The sequence below is a fragment of the Nylanderia fulva genome, unplaced genomic scaffold, assembly GCF_048542155.1.
Source record: "Nylanderia fulva isolate GAGA-0341 unplaced genomic scaffold, ASM4854215v1 Scaffold16, whole genome shotgun sequence".
Lineage (NCBI taxonomy): Eukaryota > Metazoa > Arthropoda > Insecta > Hymenoptera > Formicidae > Nylanderia > Nylanderia fulva.
Window position 1 is genome coordinate 3000261 of NW_028189835.1, and position 25141 is coordinate 3025401.

A 25141-nucleotide genomic window follows, 5' to 3' on the forward strand; every position below is an offset into this window, starting at 1 on the left:
TCGTATATATTTGAAATTTTTCATAAATTATAATTATATAAATCGCGGGTTTTTTAACACACAGATGAAAATTACTCTTATGAATAATACTATTGCATTTTTTTTACAGGATATGTATATAATGCATTATTTTAATATTAAGAGATAAAAGCGTATCCTGGAAAATAGGCAGAGATATATATTAAAAACAGAAATATATATAGATAGAAAATAAATAGACGAATTATAAAAATCAATTACGGAGAATATAAGTCATCTCGCAAATTAACAGATTTAATTCTGTCACGCTAATATGACATAATCACGCAAGCATGGCGTGGCAGAAAGTAATAATTTGAATAAGTAGTATCTACTGCAAACGCGACAAGTTTTGTTAATCAAGATTTAAGAAATTAATAATCATCTTACACGTGTAAATGATTATCATAACGATAAATGAATAATAAAAATTATCAAATTATAAAGTAAATTGTCAAATATAATTTTCACATTTATAATAATAATATTTATATTATATATTAATAATAATTAACGTAAGATAAATTAAGTCATAAATATTTCGACGTAAATATCGTTACTTGAAAGAAAAATTTATGTAACGCAGAGATGACCTTTATCAATTAAGAAAAAACAAATTAGAGTACCTACTATCTGCCTTATCTTCTTTGCAGTAGAGTTTAGAAATTAGTTCGCGTAATTAATGAACAGAAGATTATATCAAAGTAAGTTTAACTAAACGATGTTTCCCCCTTTAAGCTCTATTTGTGGCTTTAATGTTAGATTAATTAATTGCTCGTTTCCGACCGGATAAGCATGCATATCTTATTAGTAAAAAGATACGATCGCGCAAATATTCCTCACAATATAGTTTTCAATTATACAAGTAATTATAAATAAAATGTCAGCGTTTTAAAAACTTTTCGGATCTCTTAGTATAGGCGAACCGGCTTAAAATATTTACGTCAGTTAAATTTGTGTATCGAATTTTATATACAAAATGATTCGACATTCTTATATATAATAGTCAGCGGAAGTAATCAATATATACATATGCGGATGATATGCTATATAAAAAAACACACATATATACAATATAACATATATACGTATACATATAATTATCCGAGCATGCGCATTAAAAACAGTCCCGTCAAATTGTCATTTAAATATATATTTAATAAAAGAATACTCTGTTTGACTCTGTCTGTTTCTTATTTTATATACAAATTTTTAGAGACACAATAAAAAATATTGAAACATGTATGATGATTTTTATAATATGACATAGAAATAAGCTTTATTCATTGTATTAGGAAAAATTAATTATTATTCCAGAAGAATTAATATTCTTATTCCCCATGCATGTTTTTCAGAAATTTTAATTATTTTTTTCCAATAAACCCACGGCAAATTTAAATGATGTAATTTATATTTAAAAAATTTGATAATATGTACATTATTTTTTTATTTTCGCGCTTGTAATATCTCGTTTTTGGCGCGCATGCATCAGTCATAGAATAATCAGTATAATAGATAGGCTTTCTTTTCCGCGCAAGCGCGTCAAATGTCAAATACGATGTACTCCAATTCAAGTCAGATTTGGTTAGGTTAGGTTGCCGCGTAGAAATATATTAAAAACATGGATTTGACATTATTAAAAAGTAAATTTCGCGGTGCGATGCTGGGCGTTTTGGTCGGAGATATTCTTGGAAGTCCATACGAGGGTAAAAAAGTTGTGTCGGCCCGCAAAAAAATTGCCTTACAACGAAGACTCGATACATTGGAGGGAACAAGATTCAGAGGTTGGATTTTTGTTTCAAAGTTTTTTTTATTTATAATAAAGATTCTCAATGATCTTTGTCTACTTTTTATTTTTAATTTTTTACGCAAATTATTGCTGCACAAAATTTAGTTTTCTAGTTTTGTATTTTAGTTTATTTAGTAAAATAAGTATCAATTTTTTAATTGACTGTGATTATTATTTAATATATGATAAATATAAATTCTTTTTATAGAACCTGTCATGGAGTTTACAGATGACTCGGCAATGACCCGTTCTATAGCTGAGTCCTTGATTGAAAAACGAGATTTGGACATTGTTGATGTAGCAAAACGATTTGTGGAAAGTTATTATCAAGAGCCCTATCGTGGTTATGGAACTGGTAGTATAAATGTCAGTATTAATACAGTTTTAGCATTTATTTATATAGTTTTAATCAATTTTTATTTTAAAGAAATATATTTAAAAAATTAATGTTAGATATATACAAATTAATATCATACATTCACATTTATGTCTGATGCATGTTCAAACACTAATGTATAATAAGATACTTTAACAATTATAAGAGATATCTATTTCTACAATTATAATTACATTTATAATGTTTCCATAGCTATATATAGTTTGTAATAATAATAAATTATAATAAATCTTCTATATATAGGTACTTAAGAAATTAAGAAAATTAAAGAATAACAAAATTGACCCAGGAATCGATGTCAAAGGTCCAGCAAAGACTATATTTGATGGTCGAGGTTCTTATGGTAATGGTGGTGCAATGAGGATTGCACCTGTATCATTGTTTTCATATAACAATTATGATAAACTTTTATATTATGTGAAAGAAGTGACACAAATTACACATGTACATGAGTTGGGGATAAATGGTGCTTTATTACAAGTAACTGGAAATTGATTTACATTAATAAGAGGAAAAATTCCATTTAATATATCTATAATAGATATTTGTCACAAAAGTTTGTTGTTACAGGCTATAGCAATTCAACAAAGTCTATGCTTACATCCCAATGAAGAATTAAACGTTTCTAATTTTATCAATGATCTTATAAATAAAATAGACAAAATTGAGGTTGGTGAAAGGTATGTTTTAGTATACAATATACATATATATAGATATATTTAAACAAAAATTCTAATAATGGCATTATAAATTGTAGCCAACCATATAAAGAACGATTAATAATAGTAAAGAATCTACTTTCCGAAATTGGAGAAGAGCCTAATGAACAGAGAATAGTTAAAGAATTGGGTGCTAATGTCAGAGCTTTGGAATCAGTCCCTACTGCAATCTTTTGTTTTTTAAAAGCACAAAAACGTATAAAAAGAATACGAACTAATAATCCTGTTAGAAGAGCAATGCAATATGCTGTAAGTTATAAATTTTATAAAAAACGACAACACAAATACATACAGATTAATTATATTGATATTGCATAGAAAAATATCTCAAAATGCCATTTATATTATACTTTAATATCATAAAAATCTTTGTTATTATTTTATAGATTACTTTGGGAGGCGATACAGACACAATTGCTAGTATGACCGGCGCAATAGCAGGTGCTTTTTATGGCTATGAAAAATTCAGTCGACTGCTTTTAACACATTGCGAACAAGCAGATCGATTTGAAGAATTAGCTGATGAATTATTGGATGTAGTAACATCTAGGACACATAAATAAGTAAATATTATACATAAAAAAATTATATATAAAAAGATCAAGTGAAAAGTGATATAAAATATTAAATCAAAATTTGAAAATATTTTGTTAAAATATTATTTAAATTAACTTACATTTGTATAAATAATATAAAATACAGCAACAATTAATTAGTAACAGTTTTATTAATGCAGAATACTATGTTCAGCATTTTTGGTGTACATATTTTATTTACATTATGCTCTTGAGTTCCATTCAATAATTTATTATTGAAGCGACATGCTTTTCACTAAATATAAATTTATAACTACAACACAACACAGATTACTATCTATGTTTAATTATTTGATCTATTTTACGTTCTCATTTACATTGGTAAACATATTCATTTCTAATATGCACGCAAGAAATTAATAATATATTTGGTAATTGAATTATTTGGAAAAAAACAAATCAGTATGTGACTAGTGTTGATAATTTTTTTTATATTATTTTTCTCTACTACAAAAAACTTGGATTTGCGATAAATGGCGTTCTGATTAGATTTGCAAAAGTAAAAAGTAATATCGATATTTTACATAGAAGGAAAATTTATATTTTATAAACAAGAATATAAATGTAAAACATTATTCAAAACAGAGTTTTGAATTATTTTGTTTCAATCTGTTCCCTAACTTCTCTCAACAATCACAGAGGTTTTAAATAAAAACATTATCGCGTGATCAGTCTGTAACTCTATTGAAGCATATACAATAAAAGTGCGAAATTCATTATAGATGTTGAAAAATTCAACTAAAAAATTAATTATAAATGGCAACGATACACCAATATATCGTGAGAATGCACAATGTCTCGTATATAAAACTATTAAAAATTTGCTAATCTTTATTAATATTATTAGTATTATAAATTTCATTTTTTTCATTTTTATTATATATTTAATATTTAATTTTCAAAAATGTGTTTTTGTTTAAAATATTCAATTTATAATCATATTATTAAAATAAAGAAATTTAAGGAAATTTAAAAACAAAAGTTGATTCTCAATAAATAAAAAAAAATAAAATAAAATTTTCAAAAATTAATGGAAGATATTAAAATAGATATAAATTTAATTTAACGATTTTCGATTAGCAATTTACAAGATATATCTTTATACGTCACTTATTCTCACGGACCAGCCATGGTTCTATATATATCATCATTATAAATAATTTGAAGATCATATACTCTGAACAACAATTATGAACACAACGAAGACATCGTGATTATACTCAACAGGATACACGTTTGCAGCAGCGTCGATTACATATTCTCTCATACTTTGGTATATGCCAGCTTTACAAAATCTTTAAGAAAGATGTTTATTAACAAAATACGTTCTAGAGTTGAATTAATAATTTATATTTGTAAATATAATTTTCTTTTGGATGTGAATAAAAGTCTTAAAATTTTATAAAATACATCATGGACTGAAATATATTATGGAAAACCAATTTCATATATTGTAAAGCAGAAATATCTTGATATAGCAAATATAGATTTTATGAAAGCTGCAAGCGAGAAGATAAAATATTTCCTAAAATAACAAAGTAACGTGTAAACAGCAAAATATTTCCATAATATTAAAATGGAAGTGACACGTAACAATTTAAAATTTTTACATAATAGAAAAATTTTAACGTCAGCATACACACACAATCTCATTCTTTTTAAAATAGTATCTTATAAATAAAAATTAGAGATTTCTATACATGCCTCTAAAAACATTATAAAATGTTTCTTTCTATATATCTCAGTCTCTATTGCCTTCAAAAATATCGCAATTTACGCAATTTTTTTTTTAATATATCTAATTAATTCTTAACAATATTCCAATAATGATAGGAATCGGTTACCTCTCCGTATTCATCAAAATTATATTAATAAAAAATATTTATGAAAACGTTTTTTTTTTTACAACAAACAGCGCTCTGAAGTTTTTAAAATGAAAAATATTCAATTTCAAAATTTATATATGTTGCAAATTTTTTATAAATTAATCTCCTTACAAAAAGCCTAAGTTTTTTTTATAAAACGTGCATCTATAAAAAAATTTCAAGCTTTAAATAAGTTGAGATTTTTTGTACAAAAGATCGCTTTTACAAAAAGTCTGTAACATATATAAACTTTAATTATGCAATTATGCTGATAATCTATAAATATCAGATTTGATTGCCTTATAAGTAACTAAATGTTACCATAATTTTTCAGATAATTATTAAACATATCTTTAACTTTTGTGACGCTTTTAATTTTTGTTATCTTATTATATCTTGGTTCCTCGAGCTCGAGGATATTGTAACCAAAAAGATGATAAAGTGATATAAAAAAATAACAAAATATATTTTTCGGTGGGAGATTTTAAAATTTTCTTAATCAAGAACGAGCATTTTTTAATCAAACATGCAAGCTAGAATTTGTATAAGGCAGTTTCCAATTCGAGCGCATGTTCTCTGTCCTTGACTGGCACATTCTTTTCTTCTATTTTTTCGATTATCCTGCCGTTCTTTTTTACCCGGCCTCAACAAATTGCAGTCTTCGTCACATTTATATGTGCCAATCCTGGGCACATTAGACAATCTGGACGGATGAACAGCAGCGGAACTCCGAAGCTGCAAATTTGTAAAAAAAATCCTTCATAAGAATATAAGTCAAATTAAAATAATAAAATGTATACGCATCAACTTTTATTTATAGTTATAATTAATTTAATTCTTTTAATCAAGAATATTTTCAAGAGAAATAAATGTGTAAGCAATGATTAAACATACTTACGTTATCATTTTTCGAGTTCTCGGGATGTCCAAGTATCTTGGAGACAATGTGTACGCACTCTTCGTTCGTCAAAATACCACTTGCCATAGGGCCACTGACGAATTCCCGATCGTTCATAAGGAGATATCGCACGCTGAAGCAAATGTCGTCCGAGAGTACAAATCTCTTGTTGACCGGAAGAGGTTCAATTCCTTGTCTTCTACATTCAGCTGCTGCCCATCTGTCCAACGCGGAAAACAGGATGCACTCGCTGCCGAGATTTAGAGTATCGCGATATGCTATTTCAGCAACTTCCTGGGCGCTGAGTTCCTCGAAACGTTCTTGGCCCAGTACTGTCGCCGGATTCGAGTCGATCACAGACAGGCACTTGAGCAGAAGATCGGTGCACACAGTGGTGGACACAGGTAATCCAACGACTGCACAGAGCATAAGCAAAAATATTAGTTAAAATAAAATATCCGAAATATTAAACGAGACAAAGGAAACAACTTTTTCCTTTAGTTTCTGGCTTTTTTTTAATTTCACAAAAAAGACAGTTTAAATTATATATATAACTTTTTTTAATGCTGTAACTTTACTCGTTGCTAAACGCAAATAATAATTGAATATTTATTCACAATCGTGATTGTGTCCAAAGAAAACTGCACGTAATCGAGAAGAAGAGCATACCTGTCGCATACAATAGCATAGCGACGCATACCTGTCTCACCGGTGTCGTCTCCGGACGGTGCTATCGGCGAATTTGGCGATCTATCAAAATCAGAATGTTCTCCCTCTCTCAGATCGTTTGTATAGAGTCTCAGACCTTGATAAATCTCGAGTACCGTCGATGGTGTTAAATTATTCTCGAGATATGACACAGAGAGTTTCGCCAGTCCTGGACAAAGGTACTGATGAGCCACGTTGAGCGTAGCCCTGGCTGTCGACACTGATATCAAATTGACGGGCTCGTTGTGAAGGTATCTGTACAATTGAACATACTATTAAAAACAAAAGCAGAGAATCAAAGAAGGAAATTACTTTTATGAAATGAAAAAAATTTATTTGACTATTGTAAGAATATATATTACATAATATTTCGCATTTTGAGCGAAAAAATAAAAAAGAATGTCACATATGCAAGATTCTTATCAAGATTATCTCGATTAACGCGGACATTTCTAATACATATTTAAATTAAAAAATAGCTTAGTTTAGCAGTCTCAAATAACATTCATTACAAGTCAACAGACACCTTTTAAATTAAGTTAAAAATAAATTTATACTTGTAAAAGTGATTAAACGCCCGCTTGTCAACGTGTTGCAACTGCAACAACGGGGGTGAATCTGCCAGTGGTGGTGCTAACGGACCTGTGAGCATCGCCCGAAACCATTCTGATTTTCTGGCTAATTGGTCTCGGTTGACACAATACGTCCACGTATCGCCAGGTAATCCAACCTGTGTTTCAGAATGTATCAATCATTATTAATGTTCCTTTCAAATCGTGCATACAAAAGACAGTGTAATTTAAAGTACTTTGCTTTAGGCATTTTAATTGAAACTTGATTATATTTATTGACTAGACATTTTTAATTGTTTCATTTGTAGAAGTAAAGAAAATGATTAATTCTTCCTTTTTTCTTTTTTCTCTTTTCAGCTTCTAATTTAAAAAAAAGATAATTAAAAATATATATGATATATATAATACTGTACATTAGAAAGTAAGAGGAGGTTTTTATTGAATATAATTTCAAAAAAATATAAATAAATTAATAATATATGTCTTGATTTTCGGAGCACTTTAAAAAATTGGATTACCAAGTTTAAGTAATCAATCTTATAAGTAAATAATTTCGAAAAAAATTTCATGTTAAATTTATCATATCAAAAATTAGATTTAATCGAAAAAATTTGTTTTATTATGCATTAGATATATACCTCAAGTATGACTGTATTGCAACAATCCTCGATTTGTAAACCGTCTTCAGGTGCTCCAGAGGCTATAAGAGGGGCTCGAGACATGTCTACCGGAAGATCCTCGTGAGATGCTTTTGTAATCAACGGTGAGATCTGGATCTTGGAGTAAAATCTGCTTAATAGTCCTGTTTGAGACTTTTCACGCCGCTTCTCAGACCGGATACGAATGCATCGAGAATTGTAGTCTACGAAAAAAAGGTAAAATTTTATTTAAACATGGAACCACAAAAAATCTTACTACCGCAAAAAAACGTACAAAAAATATTGTAAATTAACAATTTTCATGAAATAAAACCATCATCTCGCGCTGGTATAAAATAACGCAATTTTCTAAATAAATTATTCTATAATAAGCTTGTCTTGCAAAGTGTTGCATCGTCACGCGCTTGCACCACATTGCATCTTATTCAGAAATATACCCTATCCATTATCGATAATGTTACGTCCTCTTCCTGTTTTTTTTCTTGCTTACAAAACATGATTCATGAAATGTCGCTATCTCATGTCAATGGGTTCGATTTTTGCGCGTTTTATCGATCATTACCGTTTACCTTGCATCGATTGCTATGCCAATGTTACAATAAGGTATAGTATCTAATTTACACATAGGTTTGGCAGTGTTTGCGGAAGATAGGACTTGCGTTATAATTACTTATTGATTTTTAATGACAGATATAGATAACATAATATGTATTTTCGAGTAAAATATATATATATATATATGGAATTAAATAAATATTGTTACAAGATATATATATATATATATATATATATATCTTGTATATATAAGATATATATAAGATATATATATATATATATATATATATATATAATAAAAAAGAGAACACAATTCATACAAGCGAAAGAAATGCTTCCAAGAGTGATTCTACAGAAATCCTGCATCTATAGATAAAAGTATGTTAAATATAATATGTGATATTCTCGTGCAATCTCTACAAACAAATAAGCTTATCACTTATACGAAAAAGGAATTCGTGGTATAAACTCTTATTTGTATGACTAAAGTAGATTAGAAATACATATTACTAATAAAATTGATTTTTAAAAATGTACTAAAAATAAGTAATAAACGTAATATATATATTTCGATTATTAAATGACATAAATAAAAAAAATTATGAAAATAACAAAAGTATATTGCATTTAATTATTGACTATATTTCAAATTTAAATAATTTCAAAATTATATAGGAATATACTCTCGAAATATTTTATATGTATCGTTATATTCATCCCTTATATCAGCGAAACCAGCTGAACTTGTAAAGTTATCGAACTCAAACATTGATTTCAAAAGCAAACGCAGCTACTAACATTTTATTTCTGCACTGTACATCGATGAAATTGATACTAATACTTAAGACGATATATATAATACTAACACGAGTAAGATGCCGCTCTATTGACAAAACAGTGAGAAATGTTTGATAGCAACCATTCCAACTATGGCTATAACTCTAAACTTTTATACTTCACAATAAACTCCACACGTGTCTCTATTTTGTATTAACCGAATTAGATTCACAAATTTTTATTTTACAAGTCTCATTATATCGATAAATCAATTTTTTTTCTTTTTCTCAAAAACCACGTTTTTATGTTTCCCTGTAAATTTTTAGAGATTTTTTATTCTCAGAGTTCGAAGCTTGAATATACCGTTTTATTGTAAATACACAAAATAAGAAAAAGCATGTAATTAAGAAAAAAGGGGAAGAATTACCACTAATTATTTACCAGCGCGGAATACGATTTATTTTGATTCGTTTAGTCTTCAACTTTGCACGCACGACTAAATTAATTTTAAAACAAACTACATTTAAAAAAAAAACTATTATTATCCTTTCAAAAATAATGCTAACAATTTCCTTTACACATACAATTTTCTACGTAATCACTTCATATGAAATAAATATAGAGAAATCGAAAAATACATTTGTCGCATTCACTATAGGGAACATTGTTGTACATTCTATCATTGATAAATAAGAAGACACATCGATTCGAAGAAACTCGAGAAGCGCAGTCCTTTCAGGACGAAAAATCCCGCTCGACTGACAAATCGAGCCACCTCGTATCTCTATTAGGAGTGACTCATAGATCCTTTCAGAGGGATCGATTAATATACAAAATGTGTGTTTGAATTTCATCGGTCGCAAGTAATAATAGTTTATAAATGAATCGTCGAATGAGTGTGTGAGGGACCGCATTAAAAAGGCGTCGTGCAACAAGAGGGGCACCTTATCGATACTGCGAAGCTACAGTCTGTAGGAACCGAGCGAAGGAAACGGAGTCTGTTTATTTATGCTCCGAACTCGAGACCGAGTGTCGAAGAATGAATGCGTTATCGTTACCGTAACATCGAACGATCGTTCACAGGTCTTGTTAGCGATAAATTTCAGTGATAAAATTCACAAAAAGTGTAATTTTTCTCAGAATTCTTCCTACAATTGTTTTTTTCTTCAAAACTTTTCTTTTTATTGAAGATATGCCCTGATTAATTTTGTTACCGAAATTACTTATCAGAGACAATAATCCAAGCCGGAAATGAAGAAAATAATTCTAAATGAAAATAATAAATCGAAAAGACTCTGAGCATGGACGTTCACAGAATTTTTTCCAAGAGGTGGCATAATTAATTTTTTCTTATTTTTTATTTTTTGTTCTTTCTTAATTTAAAAACTTTTTTCTTATTTTGTTATTTTCATTTTTTTATATTAAATATACAAATAAATTCTAGTGTTTCAAAAGGAGAATAAATTCTTATCTTTTGTATACTAATTCCAAAGGAGGCAAATTCCTGCGGATGTCTACGGCTCGGATAAATAGGAATTCAGCTATAAAAACATTTGATAAAATTATATTTTTCTCTGGAATAAAATACAAAATAAGTATATAGAAGAATAATTTTGTTACATTTTCAATATCTGTTCCTGACTTTTACAAGCCTTTGTTATTCCTGAAATTGTAATTCTAAATTCTTCTAAAAATAAATTCTTTTTTTTCATATTATTAATATTACAAGGTGCGAACGTCATTGTTCATTGACGCAAAAATGCAAGAACAAGCACGCTCTTTTACACTCCGTGTGCACTCCGTGGATTTCCGGTAGGGAGAACAATTCCGTCATTGCGAGGAACGCGGATACGCACCGATTGAGGATATCGGAAGGTGTTAATCGTCGAACAGCTGAAACATCGTGGTTCGAATGGATAATTGCCGCGCGCGCTAAACGATCGTAATCGGCTGGTCTCTTTGACGACGTAAGATGCAGGAAGAGGCACTAATGATATTCAGAACGGCCGTGAATGAGTCTGTTTGAAAAGTCGAGATCTTATGTTCGTTGCAAAACTTAAGCGGTGCAAAAATACAAGATATTGTCACCAAAGTACTTACTCGAAATAACAGCGGCTTTTAATACTCTATGACATAAGCTCTGTATTTCCATACTGACAATTTTTTCGAGCAGAATAATTAAATATCGCTCGTATAATGGAATATAAAAAAATGCAATAGAAATAAAAATAAATTAATTATAATAATACATTATAATAATATTATTTTAATTAATTTATAATAATAAATTTGATCATAAAGTATAATTATAATTGTATCGCAAAATTCTGAAGAAAAAGGGATCGACGTGAGTCAAGTCCTGATATCGAGAAACATAACAAATGTATAAGTCATTATTCACTCTTATATATCATTTGCTACTGCAAATATACCTAAACTGAGGCAATAAAAATTTATATTTTGCAGACCTACATTTGTGCATCGCGCGTGTCACACTTCACTTCGTAATAATGTAATTTATGGCAAAGTGAGGGCATCAATATTGTGCCCTATTATTAATCATCACGTCGCTATGAGAATTTTAATGTACGCATGTGTTTATGTGCCGAGGAGTGGCTCATTGAAACAGGCATCACGGATACTCGTAAACATTATTGATTGTGCGTGTAACTGCATTAAGTGTCGCGAAGAAAATACGTAAAGTTACATATTCGATGTCATAAGTTGTAAAGATAGAAACATGGAATTATTAAAAACATTGGCAGCGCAGTAAATTATTGATATAAATAAAAGTTTTTTTTTTTTTCAACATATTACATGTATCTTCTATCTTAAATCATAATGTAACATTGTATAATATATGATATAAGATTAATTTGAAATATTAGTACAAACATTGTAATCTTTAATAACAAAACATAGTATTATTTTATTATTGTTGTTTTAATCATAAAATTTGTCGAATTATTTATTTCAAATATTGCAAGCTTTTTATATTTATGTGTATGATACAAACTTAAATTCAATTTAAATACCTATATCGTTTATAATTTTTGATTAATTATTTCACTTGTTAATATTATGAAAAAACATAGTAAATTTTTCAAACGCAAAATATTATCAAGCAACATGATTTAGTGCGACCTCGCCTTATAGTACAAAACTTGCTTGCGAAATCCACGGATATTTAGTGAATCACGGTTTTGCTAAAATTAGAACTACGAAATTCCATACACAAGCGCTGTGAAGGAATTCGGCGGGACAAAGCAGAGTATAATTTGAAGGAAAATAATCTTTTTACTATCTATAGAGAGAAATAATTAACAAATTCAAAGAAAAAAATGAATAAAATGCACTTACATATATTCGTGTGTGAAGCATATGTGGGCCCCGTATTCTCTATACAAGATATACCTACTTGACGAAATTTGTCTCGCAATGGACCGGCTACGAAGGGGAATTTAATAGAATTTAGCACAACTGCAGTGGTTAATGCAAACTGACGCAAGTAATTAAGTTGAACGAGTATCCGCTCGGCCTTTTAATCCAATTAAATGCTTTCATTCTACGCGCCCGCATTTCAACAAAATGCATTCAGCGCAATAAAAAAAAGAATGACCAAAAATTTCAAACGTTATTTTCAGACACTAAGTATGTCGCACAATGTTTTGCGATTTTTCGATGTTAATTATTTCTTATTTTTTTATCGATTTCAAGGAACCAGGTATCAAGAATAATATAAGAGTTCATTACCTACTTACATAATTTTGTCATAATAATGAATTATTATTATAGCAAAATTACAATATGAAACGAATCAAAGAGCCAAGAAAAAGTTGATTATACTTTAGACAATATCGGCTGCTTATCGCAATTATGTATAAGCGCGATTATCGGGGTTCACTAATTGATTCAATCAAGCAGGAGATGTTGAAGATCTCTTTACTCGAGTTTGCGCCCGCATATATTATGTATAATTATTTTTTCTTGAACAAATCTAAAGTAATTGCTATTGCTATCATCTCCAGAAATTATTTTTTATAATACTTAATTAATATATTATTATACGGTTCATATATTGATCTTTTTATTCAATTTAATGAAAGGCGTTTGAAAACCTCGAGAACCTCTTCCTTCAACTCCATGTATATTTATATTACAACCTGTCCTTTTTAATCTGACTTTTCTTTGTCTTTTTTTATTCGTTAAGGTCTGGTGGTTTAGATAGTAAACGTATAACAGAGAAATGAGACAAGAAATAAGATATTAAATGCACGCACCACGCATACATAAAATTATTCTCTATTATAGATGTTCGATCCGACTTTTGCTTTTTTTCCTTCGTCAAGCTCTAATAATTTCAATAGTAAATGTAATCGGAATGCCAGCGTGTGAAAATGAAAGACGAGAAACAAAAAAAAACGAGTGGGCGAGCAAAAAACAGCGAATTGAAACGGCAAATTAATTGAACATATTGCGTGACGAGGCCTTGAGATCCATAATAATGACCTCTCGTTCAATCGATTTTGTAAAAAATTGGAATAAACTTTACCGCAATGCGTCTCGCATTCCTTTTCATTTATACGTAACGTTCTGAAAGTAGAAAGGAAAATTCTAAATTTAAAAAAATTTGAATTTTTTTAAATTTTATTCTACAAAATAATGTTGATCTTTATTTAGATTCTTCTCGTCATTTCTCAAATAATCTTGTACACGGAGAGAATTTTCTCTTAAAATTTACCGTGAAAATCATGTTAATCGTGGGACAATATAATATTAGAAGAATTTTATATAAGAGTTTCTCTAATTAATATTTACCATAAAAATATTAGTATGCACATAATAAATTTTATATAGTAAAATTAAACATCGAAAATATATTTAATATCTTGTGATAGATATTAATATTTGTGGTAAATATTAATCAGAAAAACTCATAAAATTCTTCCCATGGTTGTCCCATGATTTTCGGGGTAAATTCTAAAAAAAAATTATCTCTGTATACAAATGACATCACACATATAAACAAAATTCATGCTTTCTGGAATCAGTTGTGTGAGAGATCATTGACCAGTTATGAAAGACCCCAATAAATATTATACATCTTTATCACGTCGTATCTTGAGAGGTTCGAGTTTCTTATCTAATTGATTGCCTAATTTAGATTTTTCTAAAAAAAAAAAATTATCAGGGGAAATTGAGCTTTTTATCATATCTTTTACCGTAATCAACAATAGCCTAAGTGATGTAATCGACATAAAATTCCCGTATTTAAATTACGGTATGATCTCCGCGTTGCGACGAAGTAGTTGAGCCGTAAAACCCCAAAGATTCTTCAAGCGCAATTAAACGACCGCCGTTAAAGGCGACATTTACGAGCGTATATTCAGTATGCGCAAATAACTATTAATTTGGATCTCGTGTCGACGATGTGCGCATCGAGCGATCGTCGTTGCATCGCGTGGAGGGTGACGAGAACGCAGAAACGTACGGGGACAATGCAGAAACGTGCGAATTGAATCGCCACACGTGGCACAGCTGCAGCCCTCACAATGTGCGAATGTGCGAAAAAATGTGTGGAAACCTTGACGCGATCATCTCGACGGCGAACGTATAAATGTGGTGAACGCTGCTGCTGAATTCAGGAAGAGACATATCACGCCTGACATATTCATGAATAATCGTGCAGCGTGCGTCGGAGTTTTTAGCGACCGCAAGGTCTCCGCGATTCAGACTCCGGGATTCCGCTAAGCAGATGAGAAATTGAATGTCAATACGGAGACACACTCGTGAAGAGCTAGATGAAAGGTACATCTTGGATAATAACAATTCGAGTTGCTCACACTCGATACTAGGAGCGTCACGTATTTCCAATGACGAAATGCGAAAATAGCTGTATGAATTTTAATTTTTTTTTTAACATAAAACACGAAGAAGAAAATTCAGATTTTATGACATTCAAAAATATACTTGTCGAGTGTTATTAAGTTTGAAAAATTGGTTCACTGTATACTAAAATTAAGATATCAAATTTATATGTTATATGTCTGTATATTAATTTTGTTATATACATGGAAAAAATTAGCTACTATAGTTTTTTATCTATCCCTATATTACACATAAAATTTAGTTATCATTATATTATTTTGTGTTAATGATATTTTGTTAAATGAAATTTGATATCATTTATTTTAAATTATTGGAGCGTTTACATTATTAGGATATTTCTAACTTTGAAATATTTTTTTAAGTCTGATAGAAGATTGCAGAGAGTCTTACATAGTGATACGTCACATCTCAGTACCTACTATTTACTAACTACTAATATTTTTTAAAATTTTTCGTTAAACTATAGCTAAAAAATATTAGTTACCATAGCTAAAATTGAGGCAAGATAATTAAATTTCAGGTTGTAATATGAGGACAGGTAAAATGTATTAGCTATGATAGCTGATTCTTTTTTCCATGATACAATTTTTATTTCTTATCGCATGAATAAGAATTCTATCCAAACTAGCACTAACAATAAGAAGAAAGGAAATGTTTATAAGATTGAAAATCTATCAAAAGTGTCTTTCGTTGATCTACATAAATCTTTTCTAGACGATGATGCGAATTAGCTTAGTTTTTCTTTAATTTCTCACTATTATAATGAAAGGGAATTTATTTAAAAATGATTTCGATTAAAAGTGCGACCGACTCGCCTCACCTGACACATAATTCACCCCGTTTTCCGCATTATTACTCATCAACAAAGGCGTTGCATCGCGATCGCTTCGCGACGTGTATTTCTTGAAAAGAGCGAACATGTTTAGCTTCTTCATCGTTTGCACTTTATATTATACATATATATAAATAACTGATTGACACACGCGCGCGATCCAAAAGTCGCGATCGATAATTCGCGTTATTGCGCGCAACTTCTTCTCTCGAGGCCTCTCAAGAAGTCAAGGAAGACGGAATCGGCGAAACCATACCGGTCGAACGGCGATCGACGAGTGAACCGATCGCGGAAAGAACGCACGTGACGTCACACTACCTCTCGAAACCACCATATCCACCTTTCTCGACTTTTTGCACGGACTTTTTCGCGACCGATCGCGATCGGGACAAAAATCTCTGCTCCCTTTGACTCTAATTGATCAAACGATTCGAGGCGGAGTACGTTTCCAGTGTATATCTGACAATGAGATAATGAAACCGCGTGAATCATTATCTCACCGGCGTGTAATTCCTCTCCCACCCGCGAGAAGAAAAAAGCCGTGTTTGACCTAGAAAAACGTGCAACATCGAGTATATAATTCTCCAAGAAACGACTTTATCGGTTTTTTCCTTATCGTTTGAACGGGAAGTGTGGCAACGGATGCGGTGAACAATAGAGAAGAAAAAAGTGGAAGAATGTGGAAAAGTATGATGAAAGTGAGATGAAAATGCTGGAAATACGGAAGAAAACCGAAATGAACGAGATATGCTTCTGTACCCAGACAGCACCAAGCCCAAAATTAGCGCATAAGATATCATTAAGAAATCTTTAAGAAATCTTATGATATCGGAAAGACATCTTAAACATATTTTAAAGATATCTTATGCGCCGATTTTGGATTTGGTGCTGTCTGGGTAGTGATACGGAAAATTATCGAGCGAATTTATCCGTGATTAATTCGATGTAAACGCGCGTATTACGCATCAATGACCGGTTTAATTATTTTAATGGCTGTAGCGATTTGTATTACAGCGGTGCAAGATATAATAATAGTTCACAATAATAGACCGCTTAATTTATTTATGTTATTCTTCTCGTTATTGTTTCGTGTTAAATTATGATTTTTTAACATAAGCATTTATGCAATTAAAACATAAATTCTTTACAAAAAATTATAAAAGTATATATTATAAAGCAGAATGATTCAATCTTATGTAATGAAAGCGATAATAAAATTGTAAATGTTAGTTGAATGACTAAAGTTTCAAGTTAATTCAGCGCAATTTAATTGACTATATGCAATTTTGTTAATTTCCTGTAGTTCTCTGTAATGAAACACAAAAGTTTGGTCCTTTATTTTGATACATTTCAAAGGTTTCCACAGTCAGTTATAGTTGTCAACGTTTAACTGAGAAGAAGTTGAGATCGAAATTAGTTTCGCTATGAGGAAAACAATTTGTACAAATTGTTTTACTATGTTTTGACTGTTTGTATTATTGAGCAACCTTTGAATATTTAAGAACCGAACGTCGATTATGATTACAAAGTGAAATAAGGCCAGACAGCATTGTAAATGCTAATTTACAAAAGGAAAAATAAGGTTCTCTCTCTCTTTTACGCAATAGTTTTACCAATGCTCACGTTCAATAACCGATGAAAATTATCGCAGTTTTATCAGCAATGATAATTACGCGAGGTCACGAATAATTGCCGGACGCATCGAGACACAGCACGCCCTAACTATCGTTGCTAACTGTAAAATAAATATTTAATAAAACAATATAAAATTGCATTTTTTAACACGAAATTATTGCAAACTTTATATCTGTTTGTCGTTCGTTTTATTTCATCAAATTCTTTTCTTCGCATCAATTCTCCAATAATTAATAATGAGATGTGACATATCAATATGTATGATTCTCTGCAATTTTTATCAGACTTTAAAAACATATCTCTCAAAGTTAGAAATATCCTAATAATCCAAACGTTTCAATCTAAAATCTAAAATAATCAATATTAAATTTTATTCAACAAAATATAACTAAGATAAAATAATATAATTTAGTGATTTAGTGAATAAGTGTAAACACATCGATAAATCAATCTATTTTGTGCGTTCTGAATTATCTTTAGTGAACTCATCGTATATACAAGATACGTGTATTATCTAAACGACGATTATCAACACACAATATTTTAAGATACTCCAGCAGCTGCGAAGATTAAAGCGAGATTTGATGATATTTGTAGTGTCAAATTATAGTGTACGGAAAGCTATTATTTGCGGTAGAATTTCGCAACGCGAGAACCGCGTCGTGCCAATGTTTACATTTGTCGAATGCATTAGGTAAAAGTGTTTTTTTTTTAATGCTGAATCATAAAGTAATCGGGATTTTATCGTATGTCATAGGTGCCATGCTGGATGAATCAAAACGGCTCGTATGTCTCGCTCGTGTACACGCAACCCGGTGCATAAACTTATTACTCACGCACGTGCACGTGTCCGCGGAATACATTATTATGCATATAGCTGTAATATATACCTGCGAATTTAAATCGACTGACTATCAGGCACGACCAAGCTGATAGCTCGTATATTAAGTAAGACCATGGATGATAATTGCGAACTGCTTATCATGAAAAAAAATATGTCCAAGATATCGCGGATATTCAATAACTACATGTATCCTATCGGAAATATTTCAATAACACATCAATTTTATTAATTAGCGAATTCCATTCGATATCCTGTATATGCATTCTTCTGCGCGAATCGGCGAGACATATTGTAATCGAGAAGGAGATTAGGATGAACGGAAGTTATCTTGTGAGATACACGCTTGTTCTTTTACAGACAGTGTTATGCTTAGATGATTTTAAAATTAGTTAGATAAAGATGAAATAAAAAATATGGAAATTCATCTTAGGTAAAATGAAGATGATTTTATTTTAAATATTTCTAGATAAAAGATAAAATTATATGGCGATTCATCTAGATCATTTTCTAGATAACAATTTTTAAGACTGCTTATGTAAACGCAGTTATAAAAAATGTAAATTATAAAGGGATATAAAAATATATGTATTTATATTTTTATTTATAAATTTTTATTGCTTATTGCTTAAGTTCTTTAAGTATTTTTATGTTTCTAAAATATGATTCTAAACCAAAATCTGAAAATTATTCTAGATAATTTAGTAAAAATAATACTTTTTTTCATCTAAGATGCAGATATAGATAATACATATATTTTTATTATCTACATATATAAAACTAAGATGACGTCAAAGTTTCATCTGAATGATCATCTATATAATTTTGTTTGGATAACAGCAAACACTGGATACAGATCGCACCTTGCTGATAACGTGGCGTTTATGCGTTATCGGAATGCGATGAGGCGGAAATTCGCGGGACGCCATTCCGGATCTCTTCCAGGAAAGATTTACGTTCGTCGCGTCGTCGGGGATTCATTCATCTGTACGAGAATATATACGAGAGTATACGCTCGATGTGACAGATAGAGAAGACAGACTTCGTCGAGAAGCGTACATAATTGCACGATAATAGTGCATCGATATACCTCACGCAACTTAAAGTCAGACTCTGTTTCTGTCCGAGTCGATTTACCTCAAACATGTCGTTAGCGGCCTTTTTTTCTTTTTTCTTTCAACGTTCTTTCAAATGCCGAGGCTCGATACATTTTCATAATCTGACTCACACCTTTATAGCGGCAGATCGTGCGTGACGCTCTGAGAAAACACTATACACGATCTACACGCGTGTCTCGGGTTACTCGTGTCTGTTTTCTAGGACTTCGCGCGATTTCCGTGCTCGACATACCGTTGCAGAAACGACGAGCAGCATAGATATTTTTTTGGACAAACGCGAAATATTTTTTCCTTATAATTTTAAAAAATTTTTTCAATTCAGCATGAAAAAAATTCGATGCAACTGGAGCAAAAATCGAGATAGATAAAGTTCTTTTAAAGACAGAAGGTGCAAAAATCTTATAAAAATGATAATTTTCATTTTCTGCGTGAGAAATAAATAAAAAAATTATATATGTTATTGATAAGTACATTCGAAAAATGTATCTTTAAAATACTTAAATAGAAATAATTAATGAAATAGTTTAAGAGTAGGAAGAGATGTTTCATTTTTATTTTCACTTTTTTCATGTATTTGACATACAGAAATCCGTGAATCATATGTTGTTTTCCGGACTATAGTTGACATTCTCATTATGCTAATGAATAGAGACGCTCTTTTGGGCACGAAAGATTTTCACGTGGAATTTTTTATCACGTTGGGAGAAAACTGCGCGTCAATTTTGCGAACAATTTCCTCTTTTCTCGAAGATGGCCGCTCCGGAACGTCGCGCCGACGACGTGATCAATACTCGCAACGCGTGTATAATGTACAGTTTGGGACCAGGTATCTACATTCTCTGCCACTCGCCCTCACTCTGGAGGAGGGAAAGAGGGTTTGTGCAAATCTACCCCCGCGATATTATCGGAAAGCTTGGTAACGATTTTATCGTTTCCACACGAGCATCGCGCAGGTCTTTGACGAGCTCCAGTCTTATTATACGCAAAATTGTTTACATTGTATTTATATGGCGAGATTTCGCATTGTCATCACTTCGAGATATTTCAGATCTTTGTAGAGTACTATTTTTAATTAAAAATTGGAATATTTTCTACGCAAAAATTCGTAATTTATTTTAAAATATGACTTATACCGTATGAACTTATTTGATTTTTCCAACTCTTTATGTGCCGATTGAATTCTCAAAAAAATTATATTGCACTCGCAATATTTAAAAAAAAATATCTAGAATCTATTTATAAAGAATTGCATTTGTAAAGAAATGTTTTTATGAAAAAAGATTAAAAATAAAATCTAACAAAATGTCCAGTCTCCAGAATTCGAAAAACGCTATCGATTGCACTTTAATTCCTAAGAATATGAAATAATCGATATCTCACGGCTCTGACAACGGAAATATCACATAATTTGAATGCGATGCGATTTTCCGCGTAACATCAACGTTGAAATCGATAATATTGGTAAACTCGAGGAAAGAAAGGAATGTCGCGAGTCGAAAAAGTATTTTTAAAGCCGCATATGCGTCTTTATGTATGTATCAATAATCGATAATTCGATTAAAAGATTCTTGTATTTTTTATTCAACGCTATTTTTAAATTAAAAATTATTATTTACACAATTGACGTGCAGAAGAAATTTCTTATTTATATTATTAAATTATTTACTTATTTATAGTCATTTTTCGATGGTACAGTTTATCATATTACTTTAATTTCTTCGTTAAATAAAGCCGAAATTTTAAATTTAGCAAAGAATTTTTTTGTCTTAATTTTTTCCTTCCTCCTTTAATCGCTTAGAATTAGTCTTCTCGACAATTTTTCTAATTTACTTGACGTTGACATTGTCGGCACGACAATGAAAATACGATGAACAATTAACGTAGGCCTTAAGGATAATTATGTACGATTAAACAATCTGTGTTTTCTCGGTCGCCAGTCCGTGAAGATAATCGGCGCGAAAAGCAAATGTTTATTCGCACCGGAGAAGCGGGTTCTCGGTGCTGCCGTTTCATGTACGCCGAAATTTATAATTTTCCCGCGGGCAGACAAACAACACGCGGCATTTTTAACTCGATAAATGTTGCCTTAATAGCGCCGAGCAAAAGAACACGTTCCACAAGTCAAAATCGTGACCGTAGAAATCGTTCTACGAGAAACTCATGAAAATTGTTAGAAACGCGATAGCGTATTTTATGTATATTCAGTCCAAGTATATCATATATGTCTGTCACGACCTCTTAGCATAGCGTTTACTTCAATAATAATACGTTTAGCTAAATAAAGATTCTAATTTTAATTTACTATAGAAGGGTGAAACTGTCGATTGTGCAATAATTCAAAATTTCTGTCATTTTCAAATATACTTATGTTTTTGAATATTTAATTTAAAAATATCTTATTGTTAGTAACATTTAAAAAAATTTCCGCATTGTAATAAATAGAGATCTCTTGCATAATTTGTAAATTTAAATGATTACCTTTTACTTTTTGCAAAACTACTGTCGGTTATATTCCAAGTGCAATCCTTCTTCAAACTTGTATCAATTGCATTCATTGTTAAATACATCGAAATTTCTTTGACAATCGATAAACAACTCCGATGAAGAAATCGCACTTCTTCATTGAACATTCACACATTAAAATTTCACTCACAAAAACGAACAACTCTCTACTTCAAAGCTTCCCTCTGGTTCTCCACTATAGACGTTTCATCTATATTTCAAGTAATCGGATATTGATGTAATATAATAAAAAAAAAAACCCGGCGAAAAAAGAAGTGTACGCACCACAGGATGAGACAGACAGAATCACAAATCTCTTCCGGAGTATGTATCCGTATACCTTCGTCTTGGACTCGCGCGGTCGCTCGACTCTGTCAGAGAGCGAGACGAGGTTTTTTAAGACGCGTTTCCGCACCCGAGAAGCGGCTCGATGCGCTTTGGCCGATGACCGGCCCTGCAATGAACATACATATAATTCGCACGAAGGAACCGATGCCCCAGGCGTATCACCGGCTATACATAGCGCGGCTCGCGCGACGCGCAGACGCCTGGAATCCCGACGCTTTTACATGCGCCACGGCGGGATGAAAAAAATATATTAAACCCCCTTCCCTCTCGCTGGCTCCCTGACGTGGCCGCGAGAAATGTTGAAAAAAATATCGTCTTATAGAATGTCTTTGCTCGATATTTCCTACTCTCGTTTTCGAGGCACTCGATGACTTCCAGTCAAATCTGACAATGAGTTAAAGTTAACCATACGTGCTTTGGAGAAGAAAGAACAGACTCTTCTATTCAAATGCCCATGACCTAGATAAATAAGACGGACTTACGAAAATAGCTGAGTTCGACTTTCCGAAAGTACGACTGACCTGCCTAATAAACATGCCTCGGAGTTTTCCTAAATAATAATTAGATAGTACAGTCTATTATATTAGCTTCTTTCGTTTTTTTTGTATAATAAAAAGTAGAATCGGATAATTGAAGAATATTTTGCATAGAAAATGTATATAATTTTTCGACTTATTGTTAATTAAAATGTATTATTTTGGAGTAAAAAAATTCCTCGCGAAATAAAATAAGCAAGTAAAAAAATGAAGAAAATAGCAAAAGTGTAAAAGAATGAAGTTTAAATAAATAATATATGTAAGCATTTGTATAATCTTGTTTATACTGTGGTGTTTCGCTTTCCAATTCTTTCAGGTACATTGACACGAAATGTAATATTGGCGCGAGGTTGAAGGCCAATCAATTCAACGCAAATTCGCGCACCATTTTTGGTTGAACAATTGATTCATAATATCATCGCAGTGAATCTAATAATTTGCAACACTCGCGGTTTAGATGACGTTGCTATAGAGAGCAATATTCTATACTGCATATAAAAAGGGTCCGATAATAATTGTTAGATCTATTTTCTCGTTAAGAATTATTCAAATTACTTTGCGAGTTGAGAAATTATTAACAAGCTTCTTTTTAAACTTTCATAATTGAGATGACTCATTCGTCGCGGCATTTTAAGATTCTAAGCAGATTTCAATAAAACGGATGTCGTTATATAATCACACTCGGCTTCTCAAAATGAACTTATATTGTACTCAGAGGCATATCCGCTATATATGTGATAGATAAAGAAATATACGATCCAATCTGAGAAGCAATAAGAGGAGGTTAAGGGACACATAACTTCTTGAGAAGAAACTGAGATAAAGAAAGACATTATCTTTCTAACAACTTGTCATGATTCATCCCGAAAGGCATGCATATACAATACATTGATTATATATTTCAATATAAACAGAGCCAAGAAAAATATCAATAACAAAATTTAATATCCTAGCTAACACATTAATTTATACTATTTAATTTATTTTAAACAATTTATAAATATGTCAATAAAAAATATGCATAACACACGATTTTGAGCATAATAGATTAATAAAAAAAAATATCAAACAAATAATTAAGCTTGCACAATATTATTATATTTTTAATGCAAATGCATTTTAAAAATACTTAAATTTTGGAAAAAGACAACATAAATTTTTTATTTTTATATAAAATTAAAAATAATTGTTTAAAAATGTTTTATTTATTTTCTCAATATATTATATTTTTTTTAAAAAGTTCTATTTTATATATAAAAATATACATATGTGTAGAGATATTTTTATAATTAAATTGTAGTTAATTTTTCTGTAGCAAATATGGGAAATTGGAAAACACGTTTTTCAAATATTGCGAAAAATGAATAAAAATTATATCAATAAATGAAAACTTAACGAAGTTGTTTCCCATCCACTTTTTTCGTCGACTGAATCAAAAATATATTGTCAAATTTACTGTCGCCTGTCGTTGGGATAATATTGATTCGACAACACGCAAGCGTACACACAGCCCTAATAAAATTAGGTCAAGCTCTTCGGTTATTCGGTTATAGACATGGAAGAGTCGATAGTAGCTGAAAATATGGATCGCGAAAGTAGGTCGCTATGAAAAAACTTTGATCTTTACAGAATCTTTGATTCTGAATCAGGAATATGTAAGAATCTCTGTAATTTAAGGACTTACTGAATATTAAAATCGATTTAACCGAGAATATATATTTCCTCGGAAAACAAGATGTAAAAGTGTATAAAAACTATCGAAATATATGTATACTTGTCAAAATATTGCGGCTAATAATCAGCTGTTGTCCGAAAACTGTATATCGCGAATAAGTCCGGCGAAGTATCACGCGAATCAAAGCTGCAAGTAGTAAACGCCCGGCTTAG

General features: G+C 30.8%; 2 protein-coding genes across 3 annotated transcripts; one reads left to right on the plus strand and one right to left on the minus strand.

Annotated features, from left to right (window-relative positions):
- Window positions 1-1562: 1562 nt before the first annotated feature.
- Window positions 1563-4240, plus strand: LOC114940321 (ADP-ribosylhydrolase ARH3). Its single transcript, XM_029314923.2, has 6 exons — window positions 1563-1802; window positions 2016-2173; window positions 2448-2684; window positions 2775-2884; window positions 2962-3172; window positions 3310-4240. Exons 1-6 carry the CDS (start codon window positions 1640-1642, stop codon window positions 3484-3486), a joined length of 1056 nt encoding a protein of 351 aa, XP_029170756.2. The 5' UTR covers window positions 1563-1639; the 3' UTR covers window positions 3487-4240.
- axed (BTB/POZ domain-containing protein axundead) lies at window positions 3632-22850 on the minus strand. Of its 2 annotated transcripts, none has more exons than XM_085480817.1 (6): window positions 22656-22850; window positions 8201-8424; window positions 7548-7720; window positions 6983-7245; window positions 6283-6698; window positions 3632-6119 (listed from the first exon to the last, which is right to left on the minus strand). In XM_085480817.1, exons 2-6 carry the CDS (start codon window positions 8282-8284, stop codon window positions 5901-5903), a joined length of 1155 nt encoding a protein of 384 aa, XP_085336943.1. In that variant the 5' UTR covers window positions 8285-8424; window positions 22656-22850; the 3' UTR covers window positions 3632-5900. The 2 variants fall into 2 exon arrangements, with proteins under 2 accessions (XP_085336943.1, XP_029170898.1); XM_029315065.2 differs by lacking the exon at window positions 22656-22850 and adding an exon at window positions 16263-16838.
- Between the last annotated feature and the right edge of the window lie 2291 nt (window positions 22851-25141).

Coding starts and splice junctions, on each gene's coding strand:
- LOC114940321 (XM_029314923.2), top strand. CDS start 1,640: ATGGATTTGACATTATTAAAAAGTAAATTTCGCGGTGCGATGCTGGGC. Junction 1,803..2,015: donor GGAGGGAACAAGATTCAGAG/GTTGGATTTTTG, acceptor TTCTTTTTATAG/AACCTGTCATGGAGTTTACA. Junction 2,885..2,961: donor AAAATTGAGGTTGGTGAAAG/GTATGTTTTAGT, acceptor TATAAATTGTAG/CCAACCATATAAAGAACGAT.
- axed (XM_029315065.2), bottom strand. CDS start 16,377: ATGAAGAAGCTAAACATGTTCGCTCTTTTCAAGAAATACACGTCGCGA. Junction 7,721..8,200: donor GCAATACAGTCATACTTGAG/GTATATATCTAA, acceptor TCTGAAACACAG/GTTGGATTACCTGGCGATAC. Junction 6,699..6,982: donor AGACGACACCGGTGAGACAG/GTATGCGTCGCT, acceptor TGCTCTGTGCAG/TCGTTGGATTACCTGTGTCC.